The sequence below is a fragment of the Corythoichthys intestinalis genome, chromosome 16 (genome assembly GCF_030265065.1).
Source record: "Corythoichthys intestinalis isolate RoL2023-P3 chromosome 16, ASM3026506v1, whole genome shotgun sequence".
Lineage (NCBI taxonomy): Eukaryota > Metazoa > Chordata > Actinopteri > Syngnathiformes > Syngnathidae > Corythoichthys > Corythoichthys intestinalis.
In genome coordinates, this window is record NC_080410.1 from 30909494 (window position 1) to 30932903 (window position 23410).

The 23410-nt window shown below is 37.2% G+C and overlaps 1 protein-coding gene across 5 annotated transcripts in view; it reads left to right on the top strand.

Annotated features, from left to right (window-relative positions):
- The first annotated feature begins 6942 nt into the window (after positions 1-6942).
- Positions 6943-23410, top strand: part of LOC130931994 (tryptase-like) — a 31783-nt gene continuing 15315 nt past the window's right edge. Inside the window, exons 1-3 of one of the 5 annotated variants that reach the window (XM_057861320.1) lie at positions 6944-7672; positions 17047-17106; positions 20993-21013. In XM_057861320.1, coding sequence (XP_057717303.1) covers positions 7624-7672; positions 17047-17106; positions 20993-21013 — 130 coding nt within the window. In that variant the 5' untranslated portion in view covers positions 6944-7623. Of the gene's footprint in view, positions 7673-7887; positions 7955-17046; positions 17107-20992; positions 21014-23410 lie in introns of those variants that run through there. The other 4 variants (XM_057861323.1, XM_057861322.1, XM_057861325.1 and 1 more) reach the window with 4 other exon arrangements.

Below are 23410 nucleotides of genomic sequence, written 5' to 3' on the forward strand. Positions count from 1 at the left end.
CTCCGTCAGATTTCTGAACATTTATTTCAGAACTTGTGCAACACAACACTCCTACTGTCTGCCGCAGCTGACGCCATAAACAGCAAAACATTTAAAAGAGAGTTAAGTCCCTACCACACTTTTCTCACTCTGTCACGTCAGCCACGCAGTGCGTTCAGGTAAAGCATGCAAAACATATCCGCCATATTAGAACCCGATTCGTTACATTGTTACAGGAATTATTATTATATTATTATTCTGATTTTTATTTATAATTTGTTTTGCCATGTGTAATTGCCATTTGTAAAAGTACGAGCAGTATTTATTAAGGATTTAATGTAGGTTTTCAGGCTGTGGAAGAAATTAATGGAATTTTAATGATTTCTAATGGGAAAATCCTGCTCGACATGCGACCATTTCAACTTACAAACAAAATCCTGGAATAAATTAACTTCGTATGTAGAAGTACCACTGTATTAGTTTACATGTTTAGTTTAGTGTTAGAAGAACATGACATTGGTTCGCGTAAGGTGGCTTCATATAAAAAAACAAAATAAAAAAATAAAGCACGACTTGTTGTGATGCCCTTTGACCACTAGGGTACCCAATTCGTGACATGTGATTTGCTTATATGGTGCGGCGGCACTGCGTGCAATATTTTTTTTTTAGAATATTATATAAGATATTTATACAATAAAAAAAAACATAGCAATCTTGACCGTTTTTTGTTATTTTACATAACATAATAATACTATCGATACATTTAATCAAAACCATTAGGAGGCTTAGAAAGACGAGGATTTGTGCAATTCTGAGGTCAATAATTTTTCGAAACAGTTAGTCTTCTAGCAAAATAGGTCTCGAGTAATTTGATAATTGGCTAGTTGGTATTTTAATAGCCCAATTTGACACACAAAAAAAACGTTTAGAAAAGTGAGTGCAAACTAATGACTCGGGAATGTACTAGTACTTGCGCTAATGTAATAATTCATTATACAGCATAAAGGCCATTATATATGTGTGTTTAGGAATTCCTTTGGCAAACTCCTAGCTTGTATTTGAGGTCTTTTTTGTCACCAAGCAGGAAGTTACACTAATTACTGTTTATTATTACTGGAAGCTTCTTGATTGACAGATTTCTTTTATAGAAGCGGCACACACTAACCGCAAACATGCACAAATTAAAAATGAACTTACATTAACTTTGTGCATATATGTCTGGATATTATGTACAGTCCCATACACAAGATGGAACCCGCGACGAGGTAAACAACAATATCACATTAAGCGGGCTGGATTAGTATTTTTATTCTTTTAACTATAAATAGCCTCAATCGAAACCACACAGTTTGAGGGTTTCAAATAATTAGTCCATTTGGAAAACATTCACACGTAATATCTTTTTGCAAAGCTCGTTTCAAACCGTATGAGTTACCTCCATTTTGGTGGGCGAAAATAACCGTAATTTCACAATATTAGTGTTTTCATTTAAATGTTGGTAGTCAGGTTGGAGAGACAGACTCTTTCAAGATGTGTTTTCAGTGAAAGACAAATATATTCTTTTTTGTGTTGCGAACATTCGTCCAACCAGTCCGGCTTAACCCTCCTCATTTACACTGCTGGCCAAAAGTATTGGCACCCCTGCAGTTTCGTCAGATAATGCTCAGTTTCTCCCAGAAAATGACTGCAATTATAAATGCTTTGGTAGTAATATCTTCTTTTATTTATTTTTTGCTTGCAATGAAAAAACACAAATGAAAAAAAATTAAATCATTGTCATTTTACACATAACTCTCAAAATGGGCCAGACAAAAGTATTGGCACCCTCAGCCTAATACTTGGTAGCACAACCTTTAGACAAAAAAACTGCGAACAACCGCTTCCGGTATCCATCAATGAGTTTCTTACAATGCTCTGCTGGAATTTTAGACCATTCTTCTTTGGCCAACTAGTGCAGATTTGAAGGGTGCCTTCTCCAACTGCCATTTTCAGATCTCTCCACAGGTGTTCTGTGGGATTCAGGTCTGGACTCATTGCTGGTCACTTTAGAAGTCTCCAGTGCTTTCTCTCAAACCATTTTCTAGTGCTTTTTGAAGTGTGTTTTAGGTCATTGTCCTGAGGGAGACCCAGCTTTCTCACAGTGGGTCCTACATTATGCTGCAAAATTTGTTTGTAGTCTTCAGACTACATAATGGCATGCAGACAGTCAAGCAGTCCAATGCCAGAGGCAGCAAAGCAACCCCAAAACATCATGGAACCTCCACTATGTTTGACCGTGGGGACCGTGTTCTTTTCTTTGAAGGCCTTGTTTTTTTTCCCTGTAAACTCTATTGATGACTTTTCCCAAAAATCTCCACTTTTGAAAATATTCTTCCAAAACGTTTTTGGCTTTCACAGGTAAGTTTTGGCAAACTCCAGCCTGGCTTTTTTATGTCTCTGGGTCAGAAGTGGGGTCTTTCTGGATATCCAACCATAGAGTCCCTTTTTATTCAGACGCCGACGGATAGTATGGGTTGACACTGTTTTACCCTCAGACTGCAGGACAGCTTGAACTTGTTTGGATATTAGTTGAGGTTCTTTATCCACCATCCGCACAATCTTTCGTTGAAATCTCTCGTCAATTTTTCTTTTCCGTCCACATCTAGGGAGGTTAGCCACAGTGCCGTGGGCTTTACACTTATTGATGACACTGTGCACTGTAGACACATGAACATTCAGATCTTTGGAGATGGACTTGTAGCCTTGAGATTGCGCATGCTTCCTCACAATTTTGCTTCTCAAGTCCTCAGACAGTCCTTTGGTCTTCTTTCTTTTCTTCATGCTCAATGTGGTACACACAAGGACAGAGGTTGAGTCAACTTTAATCCATTTTAACTGGCTGCGAGTGTGATTTAGTTATTGCCACCACCTGTTATGTGCCACAGGTAAGTAACAGTTAGTGTTAATTACACAAAGAAGTATCACATGATTTTTCAAAGGGTGACAATACTTTTGTCTGGCCCATTTTTGGAGTTTTGTGTAAAATTATAATGATTTCATTTTTGTCCATTCTCTTTTGTGTTTTTTTCATTGCAATCAAAATAAATGAAGATATTACTACAAAAGCATTTGTAATTGCAATCATTTTCTGGGAGAAATTGAGCATTATCTGACAGAATTGCAGGGATGCCGATACTTTTGGCCAGCAGTGTTTGGGTGTTTGTAGGGCTTTAGGACCCTGGGGAGACTATTAAAAAGAGAAAGTATCGCAGTCTTTCTCTATGCTTCAGAGCCTGATTTTGAGTGTTTTAATTTTTTATTTTTTTTTTATTAACGCGATAAACAGACAGAAGAACAATCAACAATACAAAACAAAACAAAACATTCAAAACATTGCACATCAGAGGGGGAAAAAACAATAATGCTGTAATCAATTACTCACAAAATGTGTTTTTCACAAATATTGAGTTTTTCCTGCTTTCAGATTATTTGATTTTTTTAACGGATTTATGTAGCATGAAAGTGCGAAAAAGAAGGTAACAGCTTGCTAAATTTACATTTGTGGAGGTAGAATTTCGATAACAAAATGAGTAGTTCAATCATAAAAACATTCTCATTCTTGAGATTCTTATAGAAACAAAAAATGACATTTTCCCATTTGAGTTTGAAGTCCGCATGTAGATTCCTGATGATGAACTTGCAAAATTCTTTCCAATTTTGGGGGGAAAAAGAGCAGGTCCAAAAAAGGAGCTGAACTGGCTCTGGATGATTTCCACAGAACGAACAGTTTGTATCAATGTCCCGCTTGAATTTTTTCATGTAGTGATTTGCAGGATAGTATCTATGGATAATTTTGAAAGAGACTTCTTCCACCTTATTTGTCAACAGAAACATGTTGGGGATAATCCATACCTTAGGGTGTCCAAACCTGTCTGCAAGGGCCGCTGTGGGTCCTGGTTTTTGTTCCTACCAATCAAGCACAGACAGTTTAACCAATGAAGTTTGTGCTAAAACAAGCAGCACCTGACTGCAATCAACTGATTACACTTGTGAGACACCAGATTGGTGAAAAGATGTCATCTTGTTTTGTAGGAATGAAATTCAGCACCCACTGTGGCCCTATGTGGAATAGTTTGGACACCACTGCGGCTTAGACCAAATGATATCTCCAACAAATTAGTTTAAAAAAAAAAGACAATATACGGTGTGGATCCAAGTTCATTCTGAAATACAGAACGAACAGATCTATTTGAATTTTTGTTGTGTAGCAAATATAATTTCACCACATTTATGTACACTTGTATATCTGGAGGAGGTACACTTTGTAATGGCAAGTTTACATTTTAGCGCAGCACAATGACACCTGAGGGAATTGCATCATAAACAATAGCATATTGCTTGGTCTAACTGGGAACTGAAAATAATACAAAAACTGTGGCTTGCATTATGTGGCCGGCAAACGGCGTCTTGTCGCCCCCATTCCCCGGTCCTCCATGCATGCCCACCGAGAATGCGCTTTCCTCGGCTTGGACACGAGCAGCACCGTGCTCCGATGTCGACCAAGATTGGGCTATTTTTGCCGTTCATTTCCGGCGACGAGCACTACCGGCCCACCGTGGCCACAGTAGAACAGCGAGCTGTACTTTACTCGCCCGGTCCTCTTCGTGTGCCCGGCGAGAATGGGCTTTCCTCGGCCTGATGACGAGCCCTGGAAGCTCGCCGTGGCCCTAGTACAACGACGGGTTGGCTGACCCAGCTCAATCGGTCCTCCTTGCGTGCCTGCCGAGAATGCGCTTTCCTCGACTTGGCCACGCGCAGCTCTGTGCTCCAATGTCGGCCGTTTTTTCCCCACCGGGAATGTGGCTATTTTTGGCGTTTGTTCCCGGCGACAAGCACTGCCAGCCCACCGTTGTTTACGCTCTTTCCTCTGGCTCGGAAGCTGGGGTGGGCAGGGAAATGACAAAAGACGGTGGCATAAAATATAGTTCGGGAGGTGCAAGAAGTGGACAGTGTTGAGCATTATGGAGTAATTTTGCCATGTCGTACTGAATAAATGCATTTTTAATATTTCATGTTCCATTTAGCACAAGACTTATTTGTCATGACCATACCATTTATTTAGCAATCGGGGAAAAATACATCGATAAAAAGAATGTCCTGTAAAAATATTGGAGTAGACAGATTGAAAGAATGACATTTTGCTGCTCTCTTCGTCGCATTTTCCTTGTTATGAATAATTCCCCCTCTATGGGCTGAAGTCTAAATCAGATGAAACCATTCTCCTGCCGACGTCATCCTCCTGTTTGGGACGCTAGAGCTCTATAATGGTAGGCGTTGTTAAACCGCAGATTAAAAGGGTAATTTCTCGTCATCCGCGCTTTGGCAATTTGTTGTATATACAGTGGGGCAAATAAGTATTTAGTCAATCACCAACATGGGTAAACCTCAGCCATGAGAGACAGAATGTGAAAAAAAAAAAAAAGAAAATCACATTGTTTGATTTTTAAAGAATTTATTTGCAAATCATGGTGGAAAATAAGTATTTGGTCAATACAAAAAGTTCATCTCAATACTTTGTTATGTACCCTTTATTGGCAATAACGGAGGCCAAACGTTTTCTGTAACTCTTCACATGCTTTTCACACACTGTATTTTGGCCCATTCCTCCATGCAGATCTCCTCTAGAGCAGTGATGTTTTGGGGCTGTCGTTGGGCAACACGGACTTTCAACTCCGTCCACAGATTTCCTATGGGGTTGAGATCTGGAGACTGGCTAGGCCACTCTAGGACCTTGAAATGCTTCTTACGAAGCCACTCCTTTGTTGCCCTGGCTGTGTGTTTGGGATCATTGTCATGCTGAAAGACCCAGCCACGTCTCATCTTCAATGCCCTTGCTGATGGAAGGAGATTTTCACTCAAAAACTCTCGATACATGGCCCCATTCATTCTTTCACCAAGCGTTTTACCTGTTGCCGATTCAGTCTTCCCAGCCTGGTGCAGGTGTACAATTTTATCTCTGGTGTCCGGAGTTTGGAGTGTGACTGACTGAGATTGTGGACAGGTGTCTTTTATACGGATAATGAGTTAAAACAGGCGCCATTAATACAGGTAACGAGTGGAGCCTCATTAGTTCTTGTTAGACCTCGTTAGAAAAGAAGTTAGACCTCTTTGACAGCCAGAAATCTTGCTTGTTTGTAGGTGACCAAATACTTATTTTCCACTCTAATTTGGAAATAAATTCTTTAAAAATTAAACAATGTGATTTTCTTTCTTTTTTTCTCCACATTCTGTCACTCATGGTTAAGGTTTACCCATGTTGACAATTACAGGCCTCTCTAATCTTTTCAAGTAGGAGAACTTGCACAATTGGTGGTTGACTAAATACTTATTTGCCTCACTGTCGTCGAATCGTCTCAAAATATGATTGTAATTCACATAATAACGCTATTTAAGACTTTTTTTTATCCTGTCGTACGCACTTTAATGTCGTTTCCAGCACAATGAAACATGCTGTCAATCAAATACATAAGGCGGAGTCATTTAAGGGATTGGCTGGATCGTGGAGTCTGGCTAGCTGCACTAGCGTTTGATAGCATCACTTTCAGTTTAACTCGGAGAAGTTGCGAACCGAGGATTTCAGCAGCAGTGTGTTTTTGATTGGATGCTTTCTGAAAGTTCACCGAACAGTTCATTAACGCAACCAAATGCTCGCGACCAGACGCTACCAAATGCTAATGACCGGACTCCACAGTCCAGCCAATCACTTAACTGACTCCGCTTTATGAATTTGATTAATAGAAGAGAATTCATTGTGCTGAAAAATGACATTATGAAATAAAAAGGCCATCATGGAAAAAGACATTTTGAATTACATTTCTTTGTGAATAAAGCTGTTAATCTTGTATAATCGAATTGTGCTTAAAAACAACATTATGAAATAAAAAGGCAATTGTGGAAAAAGGCATTATAAACAGGGGTGCACATATTTACCCTTTAACCCTTTGCCCAGGTTCTCAGAGGAGGACCTGGAGATGTGACTTGGTCCTCATTGAGCTTGAGAGCCGACCCGCCTGATGCGATAAAATTATGACAAGCTTTAGTTAGAGCCAAATACCTTCAATTAATTATATAAAAAATGAACGCTTGATTAACATCAACTGGCACAACAAAATTGCCATTACTTTGAAGTGAAATGTAAAGAAATAAACATAAAAGCACTAATTCAAAATAAAGTGCATTCATATGCGGCTCCCACATTAAAGGCCAAATGTGAACTAAGGTTGGCCAACCATGTTTTTGAATAATATCAATGGCTAAACAATTATAAGCATATTTTCTTTTTTTTTTTTAACGCAACCCTTCCAGATTCTTTGTTTAACCCATAGCAACGCCCTTGACAACGAAAATGCTTTTCTTCGGCAATCTTCGGAAATCTTCGGAAATTACGTCACACCTAGACGTGCGAGGGAAGTCCACCATAGAACAGTATCGTTTGTTGCATTGCTTCTCGGCGGTGTGTGGCGATGTTTTGTTCTCACTCAAACGAAAAGTTGTATGAGTGGCCGAAGGATACCAGGGCACGTAAATGGACATCTTTTGTTCGCACGAAGCGAATGAATTTCACGCCATCATCGAGTAGTTTTCTCTGCTGCAAACATTTCGAAGATGCCTGCTTCCTTAACCGGTCTGCTTATGATCAAGGATTTGCCAAAAAGTAAGTGTGATTTTTGGATATATGACTGATGACTTTGTCAAAGCAGAGCTGCCAACTGTTGTGGAATGAACAGTATAAGCTAGCGACATTAGCCGAGGCTATCCCCGATCATAGTTGTTGTTACGTTCGCTAGGTTAAGCGTGTTTAAATTGTGCGTCATCTACGATCTTGTCCGAAAGGGTTAATCCACTGTCAATCGGGAAAGGGGTGTGGATGTGCACATAAGCGGGTCGGCGTCGCGGTAATTCACGGTCACATTGCAGTAAGAGACACACACCGCCGGTGAGTTTGTTTATTTATTTTTTATTTATCTGTATTTGTATTATGTATTTCCACCTCATTCATGCTTCAAGCATTGCATTGCATTTGTACGGTTCGCCGTTTCTTTCACGGTGATCGCTTTGAAACCTTCTAGTTTGTGCCTTCGCCTCTTCGCGAGAGCTGCTGACAGGTGACAAGTGTTGCTTTTAATGTCTGGCAGCGAATCAGTGAGCGCCCAGGCCACGCAGTGAATCATGGGAAATGCAGTCTCGGGACAACACTGAAGTGGTGCTTTGTAATCTGTTTGCTTGTGTGAAAAAACTACATTTCCTCACGCCATTAGACGCCACTTTGTTTTCTTATTGTTGCCACAATAAAGTGGAGAAAGCCATCGGCGACTGTGATAGTGGATTTTATTTAGTTGTAATACGGGAGTTCACCAGTAGAGTGCACGCATGTCATTTAGATGTGTTATTGTTTGTGCCTTACTCCTTCACTAAAATAGAGAAAAGTTGTTCAGAGTCACTTGGCAAGACGTTGAGTAAAGTTGTAAAAGCCAATAAAGGTGTCGTGTGGGTCACTCGGTCAAGATATAACAATTGCCACGTTTACATGGAGCCAAATATTCCAATTACAATCGGAATATTTGTTCAAACCGAATAAATGTGTTCCATATAAACACCTCATTCGGAATGAACAGGCCCAAACCTAATGGAATTTCATTCCGATTCACAGGGGTGGAATATTCCTTTTGCCAAACCGATTAGAAGTAAAATTATATCATGTACAGGGAAGCGGAATGGTGTCTGGTTGCGTTCTTTCTGCACATGCTCCGTACTGACATCACTTTGTGACGTAAGTAACGTCATTTGCAACATGGCTTCCAAGCACAGCGCACCTAATTGGAGTCCGGCGGAAAGATTGTATTTAATTCAAACTTTAAAAGAATTGAATATAATTGCTCGCTTAGACGGGCGTAAAACGAGGAACAGTGAACTATTTAAAAAAGTTCACGAGAGGTTATACGAAGCCGGAATAGACCGGAGCGTTGACCAGATTAGAAACCGGTGGAAAACCGGCTACTACAAGGCAAAAGAGCGAAACAGCAGAAGCGGATACGACCCCACAAGCACAACAAGTGGGTTAAAGTTAAAACAGCAGCACTCCGACGATCGATCTCCATGTTTTGCAACGTGACGCTTTGTTTTGGTTAATCTGCGCATGTCAGACGGCAGTTGTCAAACGTCCTTTCGGAATAAAGGCAGTCACATGTAAACGCTGGATCGGAATAGATGAAGTGACATGTTAACAGCTGATCTGAAATTTCCATTCGGAATGATTTGAATCGGTATGAATAAAAGTCAGCATGTAAACGTGGCTAATGACTCATCTCCTTCTTTCCCACCAACGTTTTTATATTATTATTTTATATGCACGAGAGCTGCCGGATCTGCCAAAATGAACATGAAGTCTGATTATTTTTTTTAACAATGTCATCAGATAGACAAAAACATAAAATTATGAGCAAATATCTGCATCTTCAAATCATGAAATAAACATAAAAGCACTACTAATTCAAAATAAAGGGCATTATGCGGCTCCCACATTAACTCCAAGCCTTTGTAAAAGTGGGATGTCCTCCTCATAAAAGCTCATTGAACGTGCATGTTTAGCTTTGTGAAATGCGAGCAAAAACACATTTGTCAGTGCATGGTGCTGTTCTTCAATAACTTTTTTTCCGCCACTTGTCCATAGGGTAAGTGGGGTCCTGTTTGACATCGATAGTTTGTTTAATTGCCACATGCTCTGTTTTTTTTTCCGTGCTTTTCAAAGTTTGGATGGCTAAAATTCTTTGACCCTACATAAAATGCGCTGCTCTTATTAACGACATTGGGATTCTCACGGGAAATGTTGCACCACATTTCCGTGCGAGCATCATTTGCTTCTAGCCATGTTGCCTTCTGCAGCCACTTTTCAGCAAAAGTCCTTTTTTCCCGGTAGCTCCTGTGACGTCTCTGTCGTCTGTCTTTTGATGGGGGTGGGGGAACACGGAAATAATTACTCGGTGGGGCCTGCCTCTTTGACATTTTGAGAGGTGATTTCCTCGTGTCTGCCGCAAACGCAGTGGTCAGCCATCGGTACGCAAAAGCGTATGGAAGCCGTTGAAGGCCAGCGCGTTTGTCTACTTCCAGTACGCATGCGCGCATAAGAACCACTTATGTGCACCCTGATTATGAAAAAAAAAAAAAACTTTGTGAAAAACACTTTTTATCTTGTAAAATCTTTTTCATAATAATATATATATTTTTTTGTAATTTAAGGGCCACACAACACAATTTGTTATTTATCAAAGTGGTATTGATTTCAAAATGTTGTTTTTATTTATTTAATTTGACCCTTTTGGGGTTCCATGTTTCCATATTAATGACATCGCTCTTTTGCATTAACATCACACCAGTGTGGGAAATTCAACTGTGGTCAGCAATTTTATTTATTTTTAACTAAATTAAAATTTTGAATTTGCTTTGTGGTTGATCAAAACTTGTCGAATCCGTTAAAGCTATAGATCAAAGAAATCAATCAAATTGAATCATTTCAAAAGGTTTATTTGTATTATTAGAGTTCTCCTCAAGTATCCTAAGTCAAAGCTAGGCTGAGGGCTAACTTTAACACAAAATGTCCCATCTGGCTTCCACTATGGTACGTCCAAATGGCACCAAAAATGACTCACATAATTTTATAGACAGCGACATTTAAGGCAAGGCAAATTTATTTATATAGCACAATTCAACACAAGGCAATTCAAAGTGCTTTACATCACATGAAAACCATAAAAATCACATTTAAATCAACACAACGTAAAAACCAAGACAAAAGATCGCATTTAATCACAGAATAAAAATAAATAAATAAAAATAAAACAAAAATAGAAATAAAGCAAAAACTACTACTAATAATAATCATTGAAATCACCAATGGAGATAAGCACAAGAGGAATAGAAGGCAGGTAGATTGAAATATATAGACAGTTATGGATATGCAGTGCTAAACAAAAGCGTTTTTAGCCCTGATTTAAATGAGCTAACGGTTTGAGCATACTTCAGACCTTCGGGTAACTTGTTCCAGAGGTGAGGAGCATAATAACTAAATGCTGCCTCACCCTGCTTGGTTCTTGTTCTTGGAACATGCAAAAGACCCGTTCCAGACGACCTTAAGGGTCTAGATGTCTCATAGGAATCTAACAAGTCAAGCATGTATTTTGGTCCAAGGCCATTAAGTGTTTTGTAGACGAGCAGTAGTATTTTATAGTCTATCCTTTGACTCACTGGAAGCCAGTGTAGCGATTTCAAAACCGGTGTAATGTGGTCCAGCTTCCTTGTATTTGTGAGGACTCTGGCTGCAGCATTCTGTACAAGCTGCAGCTTCCTGACTGATTTTTTATCAAGACCTGTAAATATACCGTTGCAGTAGTCCAATCTGCTGAAAACGAATGCATGCATAAGTTTTTCCATGTCTTGTTGAGTCAGAAGCCCCTTAATTCTGGTTATATTTTTTAGGTGGTAATAAGCGGATTTAGTGACGGACTTTAGATGGCTATCAAATTTTAGGTCTGAGTCAATAATTACGCCAAGGTTTCTGACTTGATTTGTAGCTGTAAGTGACATTGTGCTAAGTTGGCTGCTTATCTTTGACCTTTCCTTTTTTGGCCCAAAAATGATCACCTCTGTTTTCTCCACATTTAACTGGAGAAAATTCTGGCACATCCATTCATTGATTTGATGAATGCATTTACTCAGGGAGACTAAGGGACTATAATCATGTGGGGACACAGAAATGTACAGTTGTGTGTCATCTTTAATACTAGACTCTAATTGAATGAAACCTTTTAATAAACATAACCTCAAAAACTGGTTGTTATGTGCACATTGCTTTCGGCAAATAGCTCAGATGTCAACCTGATCAAATATCACAATGTGATTGAAATCCTTTGGAGCGCTTGAAGTAATCTTAACTCGTTGCTGAATATTTGTTTGAATTAACAGTCGTTGTCTTCCCCTTCTGGACACAGCCTGCAAACACACTGACTTCAATATTTTTCCGATCAGACCAAACAAATGCACACTGTGTGGCGCTATCATCAAGAAATGAAGACTCAAATTAATTTTTTTCTCAAAAACTATATAATCGGCCACCTCAAGACTAGAGAACGACTCCGATTGGTGACTTGAAAAACATTGCATTTCAAGATAAAGGGAGAATCAAGGATAAAAACGAGGGTAATATTGTTTAAAAATATAAAGTTAAAATTGGCTATTTAAAATGGCTGCCAAAGCTCAATCTTGTTAAAATAACCTTTTTAAAAATTCTGTTTTGATTGCTTGCTTGGTCAGGTGCACGCATTGCTTATCACGTGATACAGCGGTACCCATAAGCGGATTTTAAGGAGGGGGCAGGGGGGCAAGGCCCCCCTGGTGGCCGAAAAGTGTCATTGCATGAAAATTACTTTCCTATATATATAAAGTTGTAAAGCAATAAAACTGCAACACGAATGAAATGAACAACAACATTCATTTGTATAATGGGTCAAATTATTTTTTGAACAGATCATGTGATTAGCACCTTAGACGGTCATTTACTTTGGATATAATTTTTTTTTTTTTTTTTTTAAAAGGGGAGGGCAATTTTATTTTTCAAATGATTTTTTTCTTTGATTGAAAATATTTTTTTGATAAAGCAACTTTTCGGGGGATTGAATGATTTAGACACAAATGTCCTACCCATAAAATGGCCCAAACATAAAAAGGATGGCTTCAATCAAATAAAACTTTTTCAATGAAAAAGTAAGTGTTCAAATGCAAATTTTTCAATCTCAAATATTTTTCGCATTCAAAAACGTTTTCTATGATTGATTGTTTTCTTTTTTTGACTAAAGTGATTTTTCTTTTTGAAAATATATATGTCTTGAAGCAACTTATTTTTTGATTGAATAATAAAGACAAAAACATCCTAGCCAAAATGTGGCCAAAACACAAATCAACATTACTTCAATCAAAAAAGTTAGTTCAGTCCCCCCCAAAAAAATCCAATCAAAGAAAAATAGCTTTCACATGCATTTTTTTTAACTTTCAAATTTATTTTCGCACTCAAACACATTTTTTTTTTTTTGATTGAAGTGACTTTTTTGATTGAAAATATATATTTTGATTGAAGCAAAAAAAAAAAAAAAATTAATAACTTTTTTTTGATTGAATAATAACGACACAAATCTACCGCCATATGGCTCCGCCCAGGGGATACAATTTTTGACTGGGGTAACTACATTGGCATGACAACGGCGGGCGTACCATATTCAATGGTTGACGATCTTGGTGGAAAGTATTGCCTAAGCAGCTTGATTTAGAATTCCCCTCAAAAATGATGGGAAACAAATAACGCTCATTGTCAACTTATTCTTAGAACATTCTTGTAAATTAATTTTATTGCTGACACTGTGTTTCGTTGTCATAATATATGATACCAAAAAATAAATAAATAAATTGGAATTTTTTTTACATGAACGTGATCACCATTTTAATGAATTAATGACACATTTAATAACAAATGTATGCTTATAAATCCGTGGCACTTTTAGTCCCCCATACCACAGAACTTTTAAATTATTAATTGCGTATTTAATGGTGTATTTATTTAATTAACTTTGGCACTTTTAGGCAAGGCAAATTTATTTGAAAAGCACAATTTAACACAAGGTAAAAGTGGTTCACATCACATGAAAATAAGCAAGACAATTTTAGTCCCCCATACACCTTGTCCAAGGGGAATAAATTTAACTGAAACTAATCCACAGCTGGCTGAATACTGAAAATATTTCTAAAACAACAGCCTGGCTAATGATACAGTATAATTTTGCTTTAGCAGTTAGTCATATAAACTCTATGTAAATAACCGCTAGCTTGCAGTTGCGCTAAGTATACGTGCTTATGCTGTTGAAAAAAATCATCACAACAAACCCGTTTTTCTTCACGTTTATTCTCTCTTCTTTCTTTTTCTTTTGACCCGGAGGGCTTCTGTTTTTTCATGAAGTTGACTTGTCACCGTAACGTCGCTCAATTGCGGAAGCTAAAAATAGCACCTTGATCTTGCATGGAGCCCCAGATCGAGGGAGATTATCAGTGGTCTTGTATGTCTTCCATTTTCTAATAATTGCTCCGACAGTTGATTTCTTTGCACCAAGCGTTTTACCGATTGCAGATTCAGTCTTCCCAGCCTGGTGCAAGTCTACAATTTTGTCTCTGGTGTCCGTCGACAGATCTTTGGTCTTGGTCATAGTGGAGTTTGGAGTGTGACTGACTGAGGTTGTGGACAGGTGTCTTTTATACCGATAATGAGTTAAAACAGGTGCCATTAATACAGGTAACGAGTGGAGCCTCGTTAGACCTCGTCAGAAGAAGTTAGACCTCTTTGACAGCCAGAAATCTTGCTTGTTTGTAGGTGACCAAATACTTATTTTCCACTCTAATTCGGAAATAAATTCTTTAAAAATCAAACAATGTGATTTTCTGTTTTTTTCCCCACATTCTGTCTCTCATGGTTGAGGTTACCCATGTTGACAATTACAGGCCTCTCTAATTTTATCAAGTAGGAGAACTTGCACAATTGGTGGTTGACTAAATACTTATTTGCCCCACCGTACATTATGTTTTGTCTACAATACTGTATTTTTGCCTCTTGTATCCTGAAATTTGTTTCATAACAAAATCAATATTTTTCCATTGAGGCGTGTCGTAACCTGAACATTCTGTTTGTAGAGACGTTTGTAAGTAGAGGTACCGCTGTATATGAGATTTATGAGGACTACCCAGCTATTACTGCTCTCGTTCATCGGCTGAAATTCTAGTTTGCTACATTGATTTCAACAACTTTTGACACCTGAGCTAATGGAGAGGCGCTGTTTAAGTGACTAACTCCATGAAGCTTAGAAGTAGGGTTGTTCCGATCATGTTTTTTTGCTCCCGATCCGATCCCGATCGTTTTAGTTTGAGTATCTGCGGATTAGGGCTGTCCCAAACGACTAATTTTCTCCCGATTAGTCAGCCGACTATTTTTACGATTAGTCGACTAATCTAATAATTACATTTTTTTTTTTTTTTTTTTACTAATTTAGCAATGAAATTTTTGTTGACGCTTATCAATTCACAAAAAACATATTGGAACACTCAAATCAATTATTAAAGTACAAATAAACACGTAAATAACAATAATAAATCACAAATAAACAATGAGTTCAAATGCTGATAGAATTAACTAGTGTAGCATCCCGATTGAAAAGATGGTCTCTTAAACTGATGGTTTACAACTTTTATTCCATCCTTGATGTAAACACACCGTAAGAGCTACGGTGTACAAAAATAAAGCAACACAATTAGAAATTAACAAAAACTTGTCAACTTTTGCCTTTTAAACCTTATTTATATATCAATGAATTGCCTATATGAATTGCCTTTACCTTATTACCTTATCATTGACAATTTCTCCCTTGAGTGCAATCACTGTATATATTCATGACCTTTTAACCTTATATAATTTTCTATACCATAAAATAAACCATAACATGAAATAAACCTTTCAATTAGCATTAAGAACAATACTAATAGCACACATTATTTCGTAAGGCGACAGCACCCTCTGGTGTACAAAAAATGGAAAAAAAAAAAAAAAAAATTACAAACTGCGTGAAGGCGCTTGAGGTGTTTATTCACGGCCGACGTGCAGCCAAGCTTGGCACTGAAGAGACAGGACAGAAGAGTGTACTCTCCTTTGTTTCTTTGAAATAAGTCAATGTTTTGGACACTCTGGTGCGCTTTTTTTGGCTTTGTGCCGCTTTCCCCGCTTGCAAACAGAGCATCCGACATTCTAACTTTCCACGCATATATTCTTTTAACCCTTAGTCGACGGATTTACGTCATCGATGACGTCGACTATGTCGACTAGTCGGGACAGCTCTACTGCGGATCCCGATATTTCCCGATCCGATTGCTTTTTTTTTTGCTCCCGATTCAATTCCAATCATTCCCGATAATTTTTCCCGATCATATACATTTTGGCAATGCATTAAGAAAAAAAAATGAATAAAACTCGGACAAATATATACATTCAACATACAATACATAAGTACTGTATTTGTTATTTATGACAATAAATCCTCAAGATGGCATTTACATTATTAACATTCTTTCTGTGAGAGGCATCCACGGATAGAAAGACTTGTAATTCTTAAAGGATATTGTATATTGTAACTAAATATTGCCATCTAGTGTATTTGTTGAGCTTTCAGTAAATGATACTGCAGCCATTTAACTTCTGCCCAAATGCATGATGGGAAGTGCAACCATGACTGTGCGTAAGGGCACCAATTGATATATCTTTTCTGCGTTGGGAAAGAACATAGGGTTTTAAAAGAATGATCAACTACTACCTATCTTCCCCACATTGTCTCCCACGTTATTTTTAATTGCTGAGAAAGGTATTGTAAGGCTTTGGCCACATAAAGAATGGCTCCAAAGGCTGTCAAAATTCTCTCTACTCATTATACGCTGCCTTTTAGTGCTATCTATAGGTAAAACGGCGTCTTTATAGATTGTACGCGACAATGCGTGAGTGGGTCGTGCAGCGCATGTGTTAATTATTTAATGTGATTAATTAAAAAAATTTATTTCCGCCTTTAACGCAATAAATTTGATAGCCCTACTTTAAGCCAAAACTACTCTGGATGAGTGTAAGACATTTTGTCTGTAACGTTAAATACAATTAGAAAATGATTTAAATTAAAAAAAATATATATTAAAAAAAGGCATGTCCGATATTTTTTTGCCGATTCTGATACTTTGAAAATGACGTGATCGGACCCGATGATCGGGACATCTTTACTTAGAAGTGCTGCTGAATTGCTTGCCTTGCTTTTATTGAGCGGTTCTGGCACCGTCAGTCGAGGGAGTGGTCCAATAAACGATGATGAACGTCAGTGAAATGAAAAGTCAGGTTTTGTGGGTGTGAGCAAAGTACACCGGGGACATATATAAAGGTAAGTAGCGTGTCTTCTTTGTCTTTGTTAGTCATCGACGTCTCAAAAAGGATGCTACCGCTGCTGCTGTTGCTGTTGCTGCTACTGAAAGGTTAAATATTTCACACCTGTCTGTGTATTTGTTTTAGTTAAATCTTATTTTCAAACAATCCTTTTCAAATTGTATTTTCTGTTATTTCTTTTTCAGCCTTTTGTGAGTGTGTTACAACATTTATGCTAGGGCATAATGGAACAAAATATCACAAAAGATTAGCTCTGTCATTAACAGCAGTCATAATTGTTTTAAATTTGTCGTGACGGTTTTATATTTATTTAGTTTTAATTGTCCCCCATGATTTAATAAGTATTTAATTAGTTTTAAAAATGGATTTTCTAGTTTTTTTTTTTTAGTTTGTGATTTAGTTGAGATTTTTATTAATCTTTTCTTTTTAAACTCTGAGCTATTTGTCAGGATTGAAAAAAAAAGAATCAAATCTTACAGCTCGACAAAAAAAATGTAATACTGGTATTCAGTCATTTTGAACTACTAACAGGGATAAGATACAAGAAGTGGTTGTAATATTCTTATTTTATTTGTATTAATCCTTCCTACATTTCAACATATTTGAGTTATTTTTTAAACACATAATACAGTTTAAAGCAACACTAGGAAACTTTTCAACCTTTATCAAATATTCTCATAACACTTGGATAATATGTCGACTGACAACTAGTTGAATGACACCTCTTTTATATCGGCCCGGCTTTCATTCGTTCACATGAAGCCCCTCCCATAAACTCAACTCGTCAGTGCTGACGAGTTTGGGTGGGGTGTGTGTGTGTGTGTGTGTGTGGGGGGGGGGGGGGGGGGGGGTTAGCCACACTAAGCCACACGGTTGCTCACCGTCATATGCCATTGTTTAGCCATAACTGGATTCAATACCTTACTAATATTCGTCCATCACACAGCCGCTGGAAAGAGAAATGTTGTTTAATTCATCTGCAAGCTACCGGGAGATTGATTTTTGATCCATTGATGAAAAGGTACAAAGTGTTGCTTTTCAGTCCTTTTCATTTTAGTTTAATTTTTATAACAAAAACATCTTTTCAATTTTATTTTTCTTTATTTTTGTGTTTTTTTAATTAAACATAACTTGCTGCCTGCAATTCCTCCTAAGTGTAGATAAAGATATATTTTTTAATATTGCGTGAGGAAATTGAATTTAAATATTTTGATTTTTCTTTTCCACCTGATTGGCTACCATTGACGGCAGTAGACGTCCAATACATTTGGACTCGGAGGAGCTGGCAGCTATTATTCAGTCCGTGAATGCAGTGAATAAATCAAAAATTGCAATTTATATTAATTTAGGGTATTTTTTTGGGGGGGACTTTGTTTTTACTTAACACACAAAACACTACAACACAAGACAATCCTTGACAACTTCATCAATAGTGTATAGATATATATATAGACATGGTGAGTGAAAAACAGACACATTTGCATATGACTCATTATTCATATAATTACAGCATGTTCTGGGTTTCTTTTCAGGAAGATTGATACTCTTCAATAGGCCTGCGTCTTTTCTGGAAACTCGTATAGCTTCCATTTCATACACCTCCCTTAGTTTATGACTCCACTGCATCACTGTGGGAGGCTGTGGATTCCTCCATTTAATAGTCACCATTTTCCTAGCCATCATTAATAGTATGTGTAGGAGATACTTTTGTTCCCTAATGTAGACCTCCTCAGGGGTTGAGTCCAGGATAATCTGTTTTGGGGTAAGTTCCAATACAAAACCTAGGACTCTGTCAGTTACATCCTTCGCACCCCTCCAAAAAGCATGCAACTTCGGGCAGTCCCAAAATATATGAGTATGGTCACCAATCAACCCACAGTCTCTCCAGCACTTGATTACATTTGGGTCATTTACAAATTTAGAGACAGCCACGGGAGTTCTAAAGAACCTCGTTTTTGTCTTCCAATCAAACTCTTTCCATGTGCTGCTATTAATCCCTTTATGGCAAACAGTGCATATTTTCCCCCATTCCGAATCCTCACTTATAACATTCATCTCAAGCTCCCTTTTTTTTTTTTATATGGAAAGTATTATCTATTAAATCCATCAATAGATTTCTATATAGATGAGAGACATTGATTTTGTTAGGCAATTTGTGTTTGATTATATTTATGAAATATGTTTCCAAATTCGATGGCACGTTCTTGATAACTTCCCAGTCCTTATGAGTTGTAATATAATGTCGAATTTGAAGATATCTGAACATATCACTTTGTGGTAGAGAGAATTTTTCTTGGAGCAGAACATTGTCATGGAATAACTGATCAATAATTTTCAGATTATTGTTCGCCCATCTCCTAAAAGCAAGGGCGTAGGTTTGCATAGGGACGGTAGGGACATAACACTACCAACTTTTCAGGATGATCAAATTATCCCCACCAACCTTTAAGCAGCCTTATTTGCATTATTTAATGACTTCAGTTATATAGGTCATTTTATAGGTCATATTGTCTTCCTATATGTTGTAAGGATAGACTTGATCCTACCATTATTAAGTGAATCACAGTACTTTCATTATGTTCAGACTTACACTGACCCCTTTTCACTCGCTGAATGTGCCGGTCCATTTTTTTCCCTCAAACACACGTTTGATTGGAAGATGACTTGACCCCAAACACACACACACACGCATTCACAGCCCGACAAATGCCGCCTCCCCCGCCCCCTTCAAAGACGAGGGATATTAGGAGTTTTTTTCCCTCCAGCAGCAGCCACTGTAATTAATGTAAAAAGACGTCAATGTTGTGGAGGTGGGGGGCACTCTACTAATTTTGCTACTGTTAAAGTGCTTCAAGTCGATTTTACTCACTTAGATTTCTTGAAATAAGAAAAAGAGCTAGCTGAAAATAATCTTAAGACTTATTTTAAGCAAAAAAATTGTATATTTAATCTTAAAAGAATAATTTATTTGTCAGAAATGTTTTTAATTCAAGAATATTGTTCAAAACATTATTTAAAAATATTTTTTTTCTTCATTTAGGTGAAAAATGACCAACAAATAGTAATGTTTACCCTAAAATAAGCGGAAGAATCCAACGCATTAATCTGTTAACTAGCCTTTAACGCTAAAAAAAAAAAGATTGAGAAAATTATTTGACTAGATATAACAAAAATTATCAGATTAAAACGTTATAAATTTGCAGTGCGAAAGTTAGTATAGGTCAATACAGATTTATTTGGCATTAATAATTTAGCCTATGAATTAATTAGGTTTATATTGTTGAGAAATGTAGCCCTGACCCCCATTCACCAAATATGTTTGGTCTTATTAATGTCCCGTCCCCAGCAAAAAAATGTACATGCAGGTTATACTGTTATATCGTCCCTACCAATATTAAGACCAAACATACTCCCTTGCCTAAAAGAAATACCAGATATTGCGGGGGGAAAATCCGCATTCCCATTAATCTGTTCTGCCCGTGAAAGGGTTTTTAAGGTGTGTTTTTCCTACACATTTCTTATATGCGCTTTATTTTGGGTTTCTTTAATTGAAAACACCAAGACAGATAATGACATATTTGGCAGTGAACTCTGTTCTATGGTCACCCATCCTGATTCTTTGTCATTGGTAATCCAAGCTACAATTGCTGTCAATTGAGCTGCCCAAAAATAGTATTTCAAGTTGGGAAGTCCGAGACCACCCTTCCCCTTCCCAAGAGTGAGTGTTTTAAGTCTTACCCTCGGTTTTTTGTTCTGCCATATAAACCTGGATATCAATTTATCCAACATATTGAAGGCTGAAATTGGAATACCAACTGGGAGAGATAACTTTGGTTATTTTTATGATTGTTTGACAACTGTCATTGTCAATGGTAACCAGTGAATTAAGTTTGACATGTTAGCAAATGTTGGATGACTCTTGTGAAACATGAGCATGTTAAAAGAGGAATTGAAATCATTGTCTTTTTTTTCCAGAGAGCAGAGGGCAAATTGATGGTGAGTCGCAGCTATCCTGCCTTCTTTCCTTATATACTTGCTTCTTTCCATTCTGTGTCCAAACACTGAGAATGCATACTAATGCTGCAACGATCGATTAACTCGAGTATTCGATTAGAAAAAAAGATTCGAATTAAATTTTGCTGCTTCGAGTATTAAATTTAATTTAAGTGGCGTTGTAATGGTTTATTTTGAAAGTGTTTGCAGGTTTTATTGATTTGGGTGGATACTCTGCCTTCTAGTCTACCTCATTTCACATGGCTGAATCCAGGTGCTCCCTGTTAAGACCAACATAAGCTACAATTTTGTTTGAGCTAATGTTTTTTTTTTTTTTAACAAATTTGCTATTTAATTTAGGGGTAGCCCATTTTTGTGGGAATATGTGTCTGAACCATTTGTTAAGAGCATTGTAAATAATTAGCATTTTATAGTATTTAAATTAGCGGAATTTCGCTATGTAAGTTTCATCCTCATTTATTTATTTTTTATACCATTTGAGGCTCAGCTCAGGTAATTTAATTTTTCATGTTCCTTATCCGATTACTTGATTATTCAAATAATGGTTCATCGATTAATCGACTAATAAAATAATCGATAGCTGCAGCCCTAATGCATACAGTATTTCATTAAAGCATGTTTTTTGTTTTTTTTTTGTTACATTTAATGAGAGTGTGTATAATGAAATAAGGTAGAAGATGCAATTTCTAGAGAAAGTGTGTGGGAATGCTTACATGGTCAATACACTTTTGGGTTACTTCCCATTGCGATTCTGGATTACTTCCTGCAGATTATGGGCCAGTTTTTGTTCGTTTTGTTGCATTTCTGAATTGAGACTCTGCTATAGACAAGTTTCGTGAGCGAAACATGGGTGGCGCCATCTTGGACAACGTCTGCCTTGAACTTCCGGTTTAGAAAAATCTCATGAGTTGCCGTTGAAGTTAGCAGCGTGTTGACAACGTTAAAACTGCGAAATCAAGCCAGAGGAACCCACAGAATCTTCAAAAATGGATTCAGCACGACCTAGATGAGACGTAGATGAGATCGGATGATTGTTGTTATCACTTCGTTGATCATTCGTGGACAAAATTATAACCACCTGTCAGCCTGTGTTGACGTAAGGTATAGATTGATATGCCGACCACTTGAGTGACCAAAATGAGGTGGAATTACAAATTATTTTACATTTGCCGAATGCAGAAGGGCTGACACAGATTTTGTTGTTACAAGGAAATACTACAATGTGTGTACATATTGACAAAAATAGTACGTCATTATTTTTTGTTGCAGATATTGATCGCAATAAAACATTAGAACAACATGATTCCATTTCTTATTTAAAACGATTGGTTCATGTGCAAAACAGATCAATAAATCACAATTTATAAAATTATTGGAAAAATAGCATACGAAAATGTGATATCAGACAGCAGAGCTCTGGAGCCTCGCCAAACTTTCTCTGGACATTACGGCCTCCAGACGGGCTTTCTCTCGCTGTCCTCGGTAATTCCAGCCTTCCTTTGCCTAACAGCGTTTTCCACCTGTAAACAAACGAACAAAAAACATGTAACACTTGCATTTATGCGGTGCCATCCAAAACGAAAAATTATTAATCTTCACAATCATCATCGTAATATCAATAGCAAAAGCAAGTCGTTTCATGCGCCAGATTTTAGGTTTCGTATTTTTGGAGCACCATAGGCTTCATAATACATTGACATGACACGGGGCACAGGGCCGATCTGTAGGGGGCCTATTTTCAAAAACTTAAATTTAAATATTTTCTAAACCAAAGCTGCTAGCGACCTAAAACCATAACAGGCACCTACCTTAGTCATATATGAGTCTCCATGAGCAGCGGCATCAAAAAATTCAAAGTCGTTCCCTTTTAAAATCCCTATTAATTATATTTAATATAAGTACAGTATAACAAAACTTAAAATATAAATATAAAATTCTCAGATTTTACACTAGATGCACAAAAATCACCAAATGCAGAGATAATCACCTATATTTTCAGGATCAATAGCAATATTGAACATATAAAAGTTTTTGCCCAAAATAGCAGCTTTTTTCTTTTGTTTACTGCAAGTTTTCAACAGCTAATAAATCAGTCAATTTTTAAATCAGAAACTTAATAGTTGAGAAAAGCATGCAGAATCAATTATAAATAATATATAAATAGATTATTAAAAAATTCTATATGCAATCACAACTTATTATAGAATTGAATAGCCCTTTATTGTCATTATTTAGTTTTACAATGAAATTGTGGAGCATCTCCCTTTACACTGCAGGATAAGTTAAAATCTCAAACGTGACTTGCAAGTATAAAGTATGAAATCTAAATAAACATAAATATAAAATTTGTACAGATAGTCCTATAATTTCGGCAGTGCA